The sequence below is a fragment of the Crotalus tigris genome, unplaced genomic scaffold (assembly GCF_016545835.1).
Source record: "Crotalus tigris isolate CLP2741 ecotype Arizona unplaced genomic scaffold, ASM1654583v1 scf7180000018762.419966263:882430, whole genome shotgun sequence".
Classification (NCBI taxonomy): Eukaryota; Metazoa; Chordata; class Lepidosauria; order Squamata; family Viperidae; genus Crotalus; species Crotalus tigris.
The window spans coordinates 374,476-390,000 of NW_024097187.1; the positions used below are offsets into that span (position 1 = coordinate 374,476).

General features: G+C 39.3%; 1 protein-coding gene across 3 annotated transcripts in view; it reads right to left on the minus strand.

The window, feature by feature from the left end:
* Positions 1-2,516: 2,516 nt before the first annotated feature.
* The window catches only part of ARL5C (ADP ribosylation factor like GTPase 5C), a 26,346-nt gene continuing 13,337 nt past the window's right edge, over positions 2,517-15,525 (minus strand). For all 3 annotated transcript variants that reach the window (XM_039355871.1, XM_039355872.1, XM_039355870.1), the window contains exons 2-6: positions 15,518-15,525; positions 13,853-14,000; positions 8,778-8,861; positions 6,606-6,757; positions 2,517-4,820 (exon numbers count right to left, since the gene is read on the minus strand). The exon at positions 15,518-15,525 is cut by the window's right edge and continues 53 nt beyond it. In XM_039355871.1, coding sequence (XP_039211805.1) covers positions 4,772-4,820; positions 6,606-6,757; positions 8,778-8,861; positions 13,853-14,000; positions 15,518-15,525 — 441 coding nt within the window. In that variant the 3' untranslated portion in view covers positions 2,517-4,771. The remainder of the gene's footprint in view (positions 4,821-6,605; positions 6,758-8,777; positions 8,862-13,852; positions 14,001-15,517) is intronic.

Below are 15,525 nucleotides of genomic sequence, written 5' to 3' on the forward strand. Positions count from 1 at the left end.
GCAAGGGAGGGAGGTCTGCTGTAGCCAGTGATATTTTTCAGGCTTTTCCACACATTTGCTGGTTCATCTTTGCTGAGTGCTCGGTATGCAGTTTCTGTGCATACAGGTTGTTGTTAAATCATGGAGTTTTGCCATTGGGTGATTTTGCACAATATATTTCAATTGGCTATTGAATTAACCCATTATATGGGTTTGTGCAATACGAGATATAAAACAACATATGATTGGTTTCTTTCATATATTGAGTCATAACAAGCTAACCAAAGTGAAACCCAATCAAACTTTGCATGTTGTACAAATATAAATTCAGCCCCTACATCACGAGTGTCAAACTTGATTGCATCACTTGATGTATCATGATGTATCGCAACATTTTTTGCCTTTGCAGAGCCAGGGTGGGCATGGCCTGCATGTGACGCATCCGACCTGTGGACCGCCAGTTTGAGACTCCTGCCCTAGATCATTTGACTTGTTTATGCCTGCCATGCAAATCTAGCCCATATATTTGATAGAGTTTAGGACTACCAGACCTGGACTGAAAAATTTCAGATGATTACTAGATGGCAGCAAAGATATTTCTGCTGTCCAGTCTGATAGCCTTAATGGAGCTTGAAGTTTTGCAGAAACTGAATGTTGCTTACTGATATCCAAGAAAGCCTCTGATAAACCTACTTAACGTTAATATTCACAGTATTGGAAGATTAGGAATACAAGCAGTCATCTTGACTTTCCACAATGTTTTGGACCTGGATGTTATGACCAGAGTACGGTTCAATATTTAAGTGCCAGATGGCCTCCAGTTTCGGTCATTTCCAGGAGTCAGTAATAAATTCTAATATAGTACTGCAGAATAGTTCACGAGTGCCAATTGCCAACAACAGCTTCCTCTTTTTCAGAACAACACAGAATTCCAAAGTTGGAACAAACTCTGATGGTAGTAGGGTAAACTTCTATCTTCCCTTCTGAAATCTGATATACTCCAGATGTGCTCTACTTGTTCTATATTCCAGCTGATGTTATAATTAAATGTTTAGATATGAGACGTTAGAACAGGGGTGTCAAACTCAATTTCATTGGGGGCCGCATCAGCATTGTGCTTGCCCTCAGGGGGCCGGTTGGATGTGGCCAGGGTGGGTGTGGCCTACTGGATGGGCATGGATTGAGTGGATGTGGCCTACTGGGTGGGCGTGGCCAGCTCTACATCATTCACATCTAGGGGGCCTGTGGGGGCCTGGGCAGGAGTGAGACAGATCTGAGGGTCTCTGGCAGAAGTGCCAAGGCATGGTCCACTGGAGGAGCCTCACTGTTGCTCTCAGACCATGCGGGGGGGGGGGGCTGGATGGTGGTGCAGGCTGCCCAGAGCCCTGGGGAGCAGAGATCAAAAGCCCAGCCTGGCCGTTGAGCACCTGCGGCATCAAGCCCAGCCCCACTTCCCCAAGGTTGCTGCTTGGGGTTCTCCTGGTTCCTCGCTATTTCCAGACAGCCTTATGGAGCTAAGACTGAATGCATTCCAGCATAGATGGCCATCACCACAAAATTGTACATTGGCTCCCGGCTGGCCTGGGGCAGGGCCAAGGCAGAGGGGGCCGTTCCCTCACTGTTTCCAGGATGGCTTTGTGGGCCACATGAAACTACTTCATGGGCCGCATCTGGCCCCCGGACCTTGTGTTTGACATGTCTGCATTAGAAAAACCTCTACTACATAGTGCAAGTTATTGATGAAATTTGATATTGAATGATGCAAAAACTTAGGGAATTGCAAAAGGGATTCTTGGATGTTCTAGATCAGCGGTTCTCAACCTGTGGGTTGGGACCCCATTTGGGGTCGAACGACTATTTCACGGGGGTCACCAAACAACAGTCCGCCATTTTTCCCCCTTTTCCTTAGCTGTGCTACTCCCTTTTATTCTATTGGCTTTTGAAAGCCAATAGAATAGACTCTCTTGAATAGAGTCTAATTCTATTGGCTTTCAAAAGCCAATAGGAATTGTCCAGGCTGTCTCTGCCCTGCTGAGCCCGCCAAAAGTCCCATTCTGCAAACGGTGCTGCAAGTTGTCTGCAGCGAAGGCGAGCTGTCTGGACGTTTCCACCCCTCCCTGCTGAGCAACTACTAAAAATGTAAGTAAAAGAGAGCCAGGGGTAGGAGGTGGGAGGCTGGCAGGCGCAGGGAGAATTGCTGGTGCGTGTGGGGCCCGGCGGGTGCCTTACTTGCCTTGGGCTGGGCCAGCTGGTGGCCCAGCCGGTGGTTGGCCTGTGCCGTCTCTGCCGCTTGCCAGCTACGCCTCAGCTGGCGCAGGGGGCGGTACCACGCATACACGGCGCTCCTGGGCAGGGAAAGTCCTCGACTTACGACCGGTTGGGGTCGCGGCATTAAAAAGGTGAGAACCACTGTTCTAGATTCTTACCAAGGTTTGTGGCACCAGTCCCAGTTCCAGCCTTTGGATGAAACTCATCACACCCATGACTTTATAATATCTGACTACAAGGGCATCACATAGGAAGAGGTACAAAATAAATGACATTTAATGAGGAAATACTTTTAATTTTTTAAGTTCAAATAGACCATATCTAGAAATATTTTAAAAAATCCCACAATCATAAGAATACATTTGGACATAGGAAAGACAAATAACATTTGTTAACATAGCACCAAATCTTTTAATGATAAAGCACGTATTTCCATAACTTCAAGAATTAGCATACAACCTTCAAATGAGATTTCTGGTCTTTTTGCCAAAGAAATTATAGTTTCCCAGATATATTTAATACTGATTTTCCACAGTTCCAAGCCTGAGAATGATCATAGTTTGCATTATGTTGAAGAAGGCTATATTACATTTTTGCCTCCATCCTCCGTGTGTCTTGATCTATACATGTAATGAGATGAGTTGATTGCATAGCGAGAGAGAAAAAAAGCCGCTCAACAAAATTTATATCGGGGAATCACATTTCTGAATATTAATTTACATCAGTGTTCCTCAAATATGGCTGTCTAGAGAATTCTGGGAGTTGAAGTTTATCATGCTTGAGAAACATTGCTTTATATTAAAAGCATGCAAAGAGAAAAGAACTGTATTACAATCTTAACAGTCAATTTTCTCTTTGTTTGTAGGATGCTTTTTTAAAAAAAAAATCTTAAATGAAATTACTTTTGGAAGGTCCTTCTCTGTAGCCTGAAGCTAGAGTCAACTATGCTATACTAATTCTGCTGTACAAAAGAGCATACTAAATATGGCATTAGCTGCATTTATACATAATAAACTCTACAAGGAGGAATTCTTTTGGCAGGACTTGTAGCATCAGATCTCCCTTGCGCCCAGGACTGTCTGTCCTACAGATGGATCGTGAGCATTTCCAAGACCAGAAGTAACATGTACCATTGTATTCACGTTATATTTGAGATTAATCTGTTATAATGTCTGAAGCTAACATTGTTCCTCTTAAAAGAAGAAAAGATAGGTTGAGATGAAGAACTTTCTTGTTAGGGACTTTCATATTCAGTTTCATATAAACTGTTTTGCTTAAACTAACAGATTTTCTTGTCTCAAACTTGCCTTGACTTGTTTGAAAGGAATCCTCCAAAACTGAAAGAATTCTTCACTGATATGGGTCTCTCTCACATGCATCCACATGCATGCATGTACGTGCAAGGACGCACATTACACACAGAGAGAGAGAGAGAGAGAGAGAGAGAGTTTAAAAAAAAGACAAAAAAAGAGGGACTTGGAAAATTCTAAAACAGTGACACAGCGCTCAAATTATTTATTGGATATATAGGTAGTCCTTGACATACGACCACAATGGAGTCTGGAATTTCAGTCATAAGTTACTGTAGTCATAAAGTAATGCATAGGGTCAGAGTGAATTTTGCTGTAAAGCAAATCAATGCAATCCTTAAGGGAATCACACAGTTGTTAAGTGAACCATGCTGTGGTTAAGCAAATCTATTCTCCCACATGGGCACTTTTTACCAGAAACCAGCAAAAACCACAGAAATGGCAAAAAAAAGTCACAAAGTGTAGTCACGTGACCATAGAACATTGCAGCCAACTATAAATACAATATGGTTGCCAAGCGCCCAAAATGCAGTAGTGTGGCTTTGAGGGAGGCAGCAGCTGCAAAGATCATAAGTATCTTTTTTGTGGTCTGTCCTAACTTTGACTGGATCACTTACAGGACAGATGAAATGACCGCAATCCTAGGAGAAGATGAAGAAATGAGGACATGTGTTTCAAAATTTCCTTGGCTACTTCTTCATTTGGGAAGCAGTCCAGGCATCTCACAAGGCAAAGTGAAATTCATGAAATAACATTTCCCAAAATAACATTCCACCCTCTTTCTGGTTTTTTCACAATGATAATGCAAAACATTTTAGCACTGGGGGGGGGGGGGAAAGCAGCACTGTCTTTTTTGCTCAACAAAAAATGTTCCATAATCTTTTTTGTTTCATAGGACTTAACACTTCTCACGGCAGTGTCCAATTCTGACTGGAAAAGTATAAAATCAAAGCCACACAGTGATGTGATGTAAACAGACTTTCCAATGTGATACAATTAGATCCGAAGTCCAGGAAGAATCTCTCCGCAGGCTGAATGCATCTCCTCCTATAACTTGACATGTGCTAAGAAAGTATTTAAAAAAATACTGATGGCTTTAGCGAAGGGGAAAAAAGCCATCCAAGGTCCAACAGATCCTGAGTGTTTTGCAAAGTGGAAATAAATATAAGGGTTGGTTTGTTTTTTCCCCAATCCCAAAGTAGTTTTGGCTGAGATTACTTGGCAGCAACTTGAGATATCATCCATTCTAAACCAGCAGGAAGGCTGAATGGAGAAAAAGAAATGATTAATACTGGAAAACCCAACATTAACAATTCCTAGAAGAAAACTGATATTAACTTGGATCCTTTCAACAAAGAAACCATTTTCTTCTTTTTATCAGAGAACCTAGACAGGTTGCATCAACTGACTTCTTTAAAAATTGTATTGGAGGGCACCTGACATACTGCTCCAGCTTCTAGCCTCTTTATTTTCAAAAAACTTTCTAGGATTTGCTTGGATCTCCACTTGCATTCTAAGAAAGATATCAGCTAAAAAAAATGTAGATGGTTTCAACTAGATTAGGATCTCCAAACTTGGCAACTCTAAGACTTGCAAACTTCAACTCTCAGAATCCCTCAGCCAGCCATGCTGGCTGGGGAATTCTGGGAGTTGAAGTCCACAAGTCTTAAAGTTGGTAAATGGTAAATGGATGTTTTTTAACCAGCCCCATCAACCCGTAAGCAACAATTATGGAAGAGTATCCAAGATATGCTCTAAGGCATTGGTGTCAAACTCGCTGTGTCATGTGAAGTGTTATGATGTATTGTGACTTTTTTTGCATTGCCGCAGCTGGGGTGGGCGCAGCCTCCGCATGATACAACCGGCCCATAGGCTGGCAGTTTTTGATACCCCTGCTCCAAGGGGTCCAGATATGTTCTTTACTTTCAGAAGGATGTATTTCTGCATTCCTTAATTTTAAGCTTGGTTGAATCAAAAAGATAGCACATATTATGCAGAAACAACCAGAAACCAGCCTTTTAAACAGGGCACAGTTAAGGCTGTCCACAGTGAAAATGATTTTCTCAATTACTTCGAGTTGATTGGGCAATCTTTATGATACTTTGTATGAAAAAACATATGTTTTTCTTTAGAGAAATTATACATTGATATATTAATCAGATACAGCTTAAGGAAATATTTTCCTCTTTTCCCCACCCCTTCCACATTCATACATTAAAAACAGTGCTGGCCATCTTCAATGTTTCTAAGAACCATTATTAAAAATCAAAATAGAATATTTTCTATTTTCGACAATAGAAAATAGCCTTAATCCATTTAAAAGTGTTCCAGGGCTCTAATCCAGGCTTGGCAAGGAGACAGAAAGCTGCATTGTGCAATATTGAATTTATTGGCCTGCTAAGCCAATTTACTTTCAAATTATGTTCCTTTATCAAGAGAAAAAAATTATACCTTTTAAGACTGACATTCATTTCACACAGGAAAGAGTTCTATAGCAGGGGTGTCAAATTTATGGTTTGACTGTTGTCCCACAACAAAGCCCACATAGGCAAGGCAGCAGCAAAGAACACGCAGCTGCAGAGCTGTGCTGGTGGGATTTTGAAGGTTTTGAACCATCACAGGTGCAATGATGGCATGTAATTGCCCTGCAGGTGTACAGAGACTGTTGCTGCTGAAATGACCATTTGTCATTGTAGCTGGCTTCAGGAATGTGTGGGATGACATGGGATGACCATTGCAGCCATAGGGATACAATATTTTACTGTTATAGCAGATAGCATATTTTTGCTTTTATGTGTCATCAATAGCATCATTTGCATTTAATTTGTAGATTGTTATTAATTATAAATAATAAACCATTTTAATTATTGATGAAATTGACATGATTGATAGCTATTTGTATTTAATATTTGTTGCATATTTGAATGCAGGCACCAATTAGCACACTTAATGTCATGTGCTCCCCTATTTGAGTTTAAGATCCCCATTCTAGAGGGAAAAGCCTTCAGCTGTTCTAGTGTACAGGAGGTGTAATTCTGGTTTACTGACCCCTCTCCTGTGAGCGCACAGCATCCTTGAATATGCCACGGGTGGTCTTTGATGGAGCTCAGGGTGAGGAACTTCGAAATCTCAGAGGTAGACATGGAGTTTTTTACATCTTGCTTGTTGGCAAATATCAACACAGCTGCATTACGCAGGTCCTGGGGAAAGAAAAAAGAGAACACGTTGTTTGACTCTGGTTTCCATCAATTCATGATTCATTCAAAATAAGAGAAGTAACACATAAAGCTATGACATAAAGGTCAGAAGAGAAGACAGTCACAAAAGGAATTTCCAGTAGAATGTCTGTGGTTTAGCATAAGCTATGGATTGAACATGATCTGTTTATTTGTGGACGCAAGTTGTGAACCCTCTTCAAAACCTGGATGTGCCATTGGGCCTGAGGATCTCATGGAAGTGGGGATCCTGTAAATAATTGCACTGCACTCATTTAGACTGCACTCCCTCTTGTCCTTTCATACTTTTTAATTAGTTTTAACTGATTTTAATAATGGTAGGTTGTAATTGTTAGTTTTCTTTATCCATATATGCCACCCAGAGTCACATGCAAGTGAGATGGGTGGCCATATAAATTTAAAAGAGAAATAAAAAACAAATTTAAGCATGATATGGAATCTGGCAACTGTGGTTTAATAAACCATTAATTATGGCTTAGCATCGTGACTTATATTCCTTCATTATTCTACAAACAATCATTGAAATAGATTGCTGTGAAATACGAATAATGTACCTGTAGTTTTTATTTAGCATACCACCATTGTAATTATGGTTTATGATGATATAATATGTGAGGCCAAACAATGTGATTCGTTTAACAAAGTTTAATGAACAAAAGCATGGTTTCCTGTGCTGTGGGCACTTAACCAGAATTTCTGGAATCGAAACCTAGTAATCAGGTTCCTTCTAGGATATATGCCACCTTTCATTAGTCTTCCTCCAAAATCTCCAACTTCTGGATTCCTTTTCTTTCAGATATCAACATCTGAACTTTCCCTGTTGCTCTCATTGGATAGCCTGTAGCTCTTACTTTCATATGCAAGATTAACCTTTCATCTTTGTCCAGAATGTCCCAGAATGATCATTGTTGTTAATTGTCTGTTTTATCTTGAACAATTAAGATATTGGTAAGAATTCCCTGGTCTCAGGGCAGAAAAGACTTAAAGAAAATCTTCACATTTAAATATAATTCACTGGCAATAATTGAAAATGTAGAATTACTTCAGAAGAAACAGAAGAGCTTGCATTGTGACATCACAATTCATCACTTTGGTGTCATTGTAATTAGCTGTGGATGCCTAGGCTAGTGCCCCACACACACACATCTCACAGTCATGATTGTATAGCAGGAGTGTCAAATTGCCGGCCCCTGGGCTGGATGCATCATGCTGAAACTGCACCCATGTCATGTGATGTTGCGAGTTTGACACCACTGCTGTACAGTATTTCAGGCACTTGACAACTAATTCACCTTTATGGCCAATTGCAGAATTCCACAATCACATGACTGATTTACAATGATTTTTGCCAGTTTTTGACCTTTTTTGCCAGTTTCTGCACATATAAATCCATGGATTCATTTACAGTTGTGCCATTTGCTTAGTGACTGCCATATTTACTTAATAACCATGGTGTTTGCTTAATGCCTGCCACAAAAAGTCATAAAATTCGATCTGGTCACCTGGGTACCTTGATTTAAAACCATCATGACTTACAACAGAAATTCTGGGATCTGTTGTTATAAGTCAAAGACTATCTGTAATAATGGAAGATCTATTAGGATTCAGTTGTTGCTACTGATTGGTGTGCAATAGTCTCAGTTTACATGTTTCAAACCTGAGCTGGTTAGCGGGCGGGTTGTGGCCAACACACCTTATAATTGGACCTGATGACTTCTCATATAAATAATCTCTAAAAACAAATAAGAAATAAAATGTTCTGCCATAGCCTGTTCTCTGCTGACTCTTTCCTTGGAAGGAGATTTTTCCATCCAAGCAGCCAGTTCTAGTGCTGTGGCTGGACCAGCTTGTGATTGATACAAGCAGCATTGTAACAGCAAATAAAAAAGATGCCCAGGAATACAAAATGTACAAAACACCTGGGGAACAACATCTGAAATATCACACAATATATATCTCTGCATGTGGTAGCAGGCCAACTCACCTCATGAGCTAACATCTTATACAGCTCCTCTTTTGTCACTGTCAGCCTCTCACGATCCGTGCTATCAATCACAAGGATGATAAACTGATCGAAGAAAAAAGAACCACATTTATAAACTTGATCAAGACTAAGTGAACATAATTGAAGCAGTGGCTGAGTTCATACAACACACTACAAGCATAATATATTGCAGTGTGATTTGTAAACCATGTTTGTGATATAGCAGATTGGGTGAGCTAAGCAATTTTATTTTACTCAATAAGCTAACCATTCCTGTGAACCTAGTTTTCAAGCCCCAGCCCTTGTACGCTCCAAACAGCATTGTTTTGGAGAGGAAGGAAATATCAGAAGGCTTGGGAGAAAGATCTCATCACACAGGAAAACTTCAAAAGAATGAAAAGTAAGCATTCTTGATGACTGTAGAAAACTATCTGTCTGATGGGAGGAAGTAAAAGACCAAGCAGGAGAGGAAATGCAAGTAGGACTAAACAGGAATATTTAGAATTAGAAATCTAACAGCAGCCTGGAATGTCTTACTTGCCAACATCTAAGATTTAAGTTAATATTATATCTTAAATACATTGGTCAGGAAGCGCAGAGGTTTGATGAGTGTGTGCTAAACCAAGGGTCATTATTTTGCACAACTACTAAGCTTGCCTTCATTCCAGGAACAACAGAGTTAAATAATCAAAATACATTCCTAACATCAAATCATAATTCATGCAAGCCAAAGAATAAAATAACGTTAGGGCATTTCTGCAGAGGGAATGAGAACCAACTGAAAGAGACATGGAGCTCTCTAAACAACTTCCCCAGGGGGATTTTTAAAAAGTGATTCAAAATGTATGAATAAACGTCTATTTGGCAAATGGTGTACTGTCTGGAAAGCATATAGGAGAAGGTAAGAGAAGAAAATCACATTTCATATGTAAAACTGTCAAGAATGCAGTTTTGGCATATGAAGAATGAGTCTCAGCTTGCCTTTGTTCTATCAAAACAGAAATTATGATACAGTCAAGACTCACGGGTAATTCCCATCCCTCACAAAACGAACATGTAAGCAATAATTTTGCATGAAATAGCAGAATATCAATACATAAGAGGAAGTAGAGTGACAGAAAACAGCTATTAGAGAAAACCAAACATAAGATCAAAGAGGTATCCAGAATATTCTTCCAACCAAGTTCCTCTGAAATTCAGTGGCAAATTTTAGATTTTTAGTTGTCTGGTTTTCACATTTGAAAATAAACATGAGAACAGATACACAAACCTTTTATATCAGGCCAACATGTGCCATCCAAATGACCTTTGGAAACTAAAAAAATATTGTTAAAAAGCATGTCCACTGAACAAAGAAACATTGCCCTGGAAGCTACTTGAACAGTATTTCTAAATAGCATAATTTCCATGCTAGCTTTCACCAAAGTGGTGCCTCTGAATCAGCGTTTCTCAACCTTGGCAATGTTAGGATGTAATGGACTTCAACTCCCAGAATTCTCCAACCAACATGCTGGGGAAGTCCACACATCTTAAAGTTAGCAAGGCTGAAAAAAAGCCCTGTTCTAAGCTGACGTCTTTTGAGACCTTTGACTTTGCTTCTGTTATCGACTTATGGGGGGGGGGGACTGACATAGCCACAAGACTTTTTTGACAGTTCAGTATTGGTTAATATTTGCAGGTCTTAGAGCTTTTTGGCAAGCATTGTACCCACATAAACTTGATCCAGAATTAATCACATCTTAGTATGAGTTCAGATTTAACCATTATGAAGCATTAATTGATAGTAGTATATTAATTATATATATTGTAATGGGATTTAAGTTCTTTTTAAAAATACTCTGCCCATGTGCAAAACTGTAATTTCATTTGTGTTTTAACTTACCATAAGTGCTTTATGCTTATGCAAATTTTTATTCCCAAAAGTATTGCCCAAATTTTACAACCTTATGGACAGCCATTTGTCTGAAATGGTATAGGGTTTCCTGCCTGAGCAGGGGGTTGGATTAGATACCTTCAAGGTACCTTGCAACTTCTTATTCTTCTCCTTCTCCTTCTCCTTCTCCTTCTCCTTCTTCTTCTTCTTCTTCTTCTCCTTCTCCTTATTATTATTATTATTGATCATCGCACAGTCAGCCAGATATTCAGACTGGATTTGGCATTTTGTCTACCTATCGAGTCCTTACCCAGGACCTGGGATAGGCTGATGTGGATGTTTGATGGTATTGCAGATAACGTCGCAGGATGGAAGCAGTTCCTAGTAAGGCCGCCTTTTGCAATTGACTAATAGCGAATTTGCCAATGCCAATGGTGTTCAAGTGGTGTTCCAGTTGTTTTGGGATTGCACCCAAGGAGCCTATCACTATTGGTACTACCCTTGCTTGCTTTTGCCACAGTCTTTCTATTTCTATTTTTAGGTCTTTGTATTTTGTTATCTTCTCCAGTTCTTTATCTTCTATTCTGCTGTCTCCAGGCACTGCCACATCCACTATCCAGACTTTTTTGTCTTTCTTATCGACAATTGTTAAGTCTGGGGTGTTATGTTGCAGGTGCTTGTCTGTTTAAATTCTGAAGTCCCAGAGCAGTTTAATTTTATCATTTTCTATGACTTTCTCTATTTTATGATCCCACCAGTTTTTGCTTACAGGCAAATGATATTTTTTGCAGATCTTCCAATGCACCATTGTTGCTACTTTGTCATGCCGCTGCTTGTAGTCAGTCTGTGCAATCTTCTTGCAACAGCTTACCAGGTGGTCCACTGTTTCTTCAGCTTCTTTGCATAGGCGGCACTTACTGTCTGTTGCTGTCTTCTCAATTTTGACTTTATATGCCTTTGTCCTTAAGGCTTGGTCTTGTGCAGCCAGAATTAGTCCCTCGGTCTCTTTCTTCAATTTTCCTGCTCTTAGCCATTGCCAGGTCTTGTTAATATCTGCTTTCCCAGCTATTTTTTAATATATTGGCCATGTAGTGCTTTGTCTTCCCATGCCTCTATTCTGTTCTTCATTTGGTCTTTCTTGTAGGCCAGTTTGGTCTCTCCAGTAGTCAGTAAGCCTTCCTGATATACTAATTTCAGTGCATCTTCATCATTGTTCTTCAGATATTCTTCCAAAGCCATTTTTTCTTCTTCAACCATCTGATGTACTTGTAGCATTCCACGCCCACCTATTTGCCTTGGTAGATAAAGTCTATCAATGTCACTGCGCGGATGAAGGGCATGATTCATTGTCATTATTTTTCTGGTCTGCCTATCCATTGCTTTTAGTTCTGCTTGAGTCCAGTCCACTATTCCAGCTGTGTACCTAATGACTGGGATTGCCCAGCTGTTGATTGCCTTTATGGTATTTCCTCCATTGAGTTTGGACTTTAAGATCTTCTTCACTCTCTTGATGTATTCACCTCTAATCTTTTTCTTGACTTCAGTGTGCTTGATGTTGTCAGCTTGAAGGATACCCAAGTATTTGTAGTAATCTTTCTCATCCAGACTCTTAATGTTATTTTCGTGGGGCATCTTGATTCCTTCAGTTTTCACTACTTTTCCTTGTTTGATAGTAAGTGTGGCACATTTGTCCAAGCCAAACTCCATAACAATATCTTGGCTATATATACGGATTGTTGAGCATCATCATCATCATCATCATCATCATAATCATCATTATTATTATTAATCATCACACAGTCAGCCAGATGTTCAGACTGGATTTGGCATTTTGTCTACCTATCGAGTCCTTACCCAGGACCTGGGATAGGCAGATGTGGATGTTTGATGGTATTACAGATAACGTCGCAGGATGGAAGCAGTTCCTAGTAAGGCCGCCTTTTGCAATTGACTAATAGCAAATTTGTCAATGCCAATGGTGTTCAAGTGGTGCTCCAGTTGTTTTGGGATTGCACCCAAGGAGCCTATTACTATTGGTACTACCTTTGCTTGCTTTTGCCACAGTCTTTCTATTTCTATTTGTAGATCTTTGTATTTTGTTATCTTCTCCAGTTCTTTCTCGTCTATTCTGCTGTCTCCAGGCACTGCCACGTCCACTATCCAGACTTTTTTGTCTTTCTTATCGACAATTGTTAAGTCTGGGGTGTTATGTTGCAGGTGCTTGTCTGTTTAAATTCTGAAGTCCCAGAGCAGTTTAATTTTATCATTTTCTATGACTTTCTCTATTTTATGATCCCACCATTTTTTGCTTACAGGCAAATGATATTTTTTGCAGATCTTCCAATGCACCATTGTTGCTACTTTGTCATGTCGCTGCTTGTAATCAGTCTGTGCAATCTTCTTGCAACAGCTTACCAAGTGGTCCACTGTTTCTTCAGCTTCTTTGCATAGGCGGCACTTACTGTCTGTTGCTGTCTTCTCAATTTTGACTTTGTATGCATTTGTCCTTAAGGCTTGGTCTTGTGCAGCCAGAATTAGTCCCTCGGTCTCTTTCTTCAATTTTCCTGCTCTTAGCCATTGCCAGGTTTTATTATTATCTGCTTTCCCAGCTATTTTTTTAATGTATTGGCCATGTAGTGCTTTGTCTTCCCATGCCTCTATTCTGTTCTTCATTTGGTCTTTCTTGTAGGCCAGTTTGGTCTCTCCAGTAGTCAGTAAGCCTTCCTGATATATTAATTTCAGTGCATCTTCATCATTGTTCTTCAGATATTCTTCCAAAGCCATTTTTTCTTCTTCAACCATCTGATGTACTTGTAGCATTCCACGCCCACCTATTTACCTTGGATGATGATGATGATGATGATGATTATTATTATTATTATTATTATTATTATTATTATTATTATTATTGGATCATCGCACAGTCAGCCAGATGTTCAGACTGGATTTGGCATTTTGTCTACCTATCGAGTCCTTACCCAGGACCTGGGATAGGCAGATGTGGATGTTTGATGGTATTACAGATATCGTCGCAGGATGGAAGCAGTTCCTAGTAAGGCCGCCTTTTGCAATTGACTAATAGCGAATTTGTCAATGCCAGTGGTGTTCAAGTGGTGCTCCAGTTGTATTATTATTATTATTATTGTTATTATTTTATTATTTTACTTCCTTATATTTATTTACTAAAGTATATCCAACTCACCTCTGTGTTGGAATAGTAGGTGTTCCAAGTAGATCGCAGATTTTCCTGACCACCAATATCCCACATTAGGAAATGTGTCTTGTGCTGGGTGATTTCTTCCACATTGCTTCCAATCGTAGGCGATGTATGCACAACTTCATTCATTAGGCTGATGGAAGACCAAAACCATACGCTGCTTTGTTAATGTCCCACCCTCCACATACATTTCTATCTTCAAAAAAAGGCCAAGATTTTTGAGACAGTTAAGCCTTTAAATTACCTATGTTCCATAGGATTTGGGATAATTGAAACAATTACTGGAAAAAGTACACAGAGGGACTAGTATAATAATCTTGATTCTTGTTTTGGGGATAGAAAGAAATAGAAGAACAGGGATGCTATAAATCTCTCATGTCCCTTGAACAACAGTTGAAATAAGCATTATGTGGCCCTTCTCTATCCTTTTCGAATACTCCAAATAGCTTGTTCCAGATTTTTAGCCTTGATTTGGCATTTTTGTCCGCCTATCATCCTCCCCAAGGGCCTAGGATAGGCAGATGTGGTTGTTTAAATTATTAATTTATTAATAGTGAATATTGAAATATAACATATATAGTATTAAATAACATTATGATTCTTGTTTATTGCACAGCCAAGCCATGTCAGATGGGAAAAAACTGGTCCACACGTGAAGATTTAATGTAACTGATTTATTGCTAAAAGCCTATGCTGTCAGTATCTAGTTAGAACTAGATCAGGTTCAACAGCAGTCAAAGGAGCTGGACCTATTTCATTCATGGCTACATAAGAATACTGTACTGATCCCTCTTTTTAAGCCTCTCCCTGGCTCTGCCATTCCTTCTCCTATAGCCAGACATTTAAACTAAATTTAGCATTTTTATCCATTATCAAATCCTTGCCAATTATCAGGGATATTATTATTGTTTTAAATGGCAAAAGGTATCTTTTTTCTAGATCCCCCCCCCAAAATTGAGAAATGTGCTCATATGTGTTTCATACATGATTGATGGTTGTATCCTAAAGGGAATATATATATAAAATAGACACTCAATTGTAATCCATCAAATACTTTTAGAATTCGAATATCGACCTAGACTACTGTATTACAAAAGGGCCACAATTTAGTTGTAACACGCAAAGTATGTTCTAATATAGTATCTTTGAAACTTGGCAGCTTTAAAATGTGTGGATTTCAATTCTCAGAATTCCCCAAACCAGCATTTAAAAAGAACGGTTCCACTTTATAAGTCCAACTATAGATTAAACCAAGACAATTGGTTTTTTTTGTGGCCAAAGTCACTCTTTTTTTAGCATGAGTTTTCCAATTGCTGAGAACTTTGGGGAAGAGATGTGCAGTAGTGACACAACGATATCAGTAGAGAATAGACATGGATGTTTCTTAACTTTGGAGTTTCAGGTTTCATTTTTAATAGATTTACTGTTAAATTTATTGCACTGTAATAATTTAGAGGTTTTCTACAATTTTTTGATGGTATGACTCCGGAAAATTTGGGAACTGCAAAGAAAAAAAAAGAAAGAAAATGTATGCAACTCAGGATATGAACCACCTAGCCTGGATTAAACTCTGTTGCAAAGGGAACAAAACAAGAGATTTATTTAAACTAGACATTGGATACTGAGAAAGGAGAAAGACCAGACACTCACAACTGGTA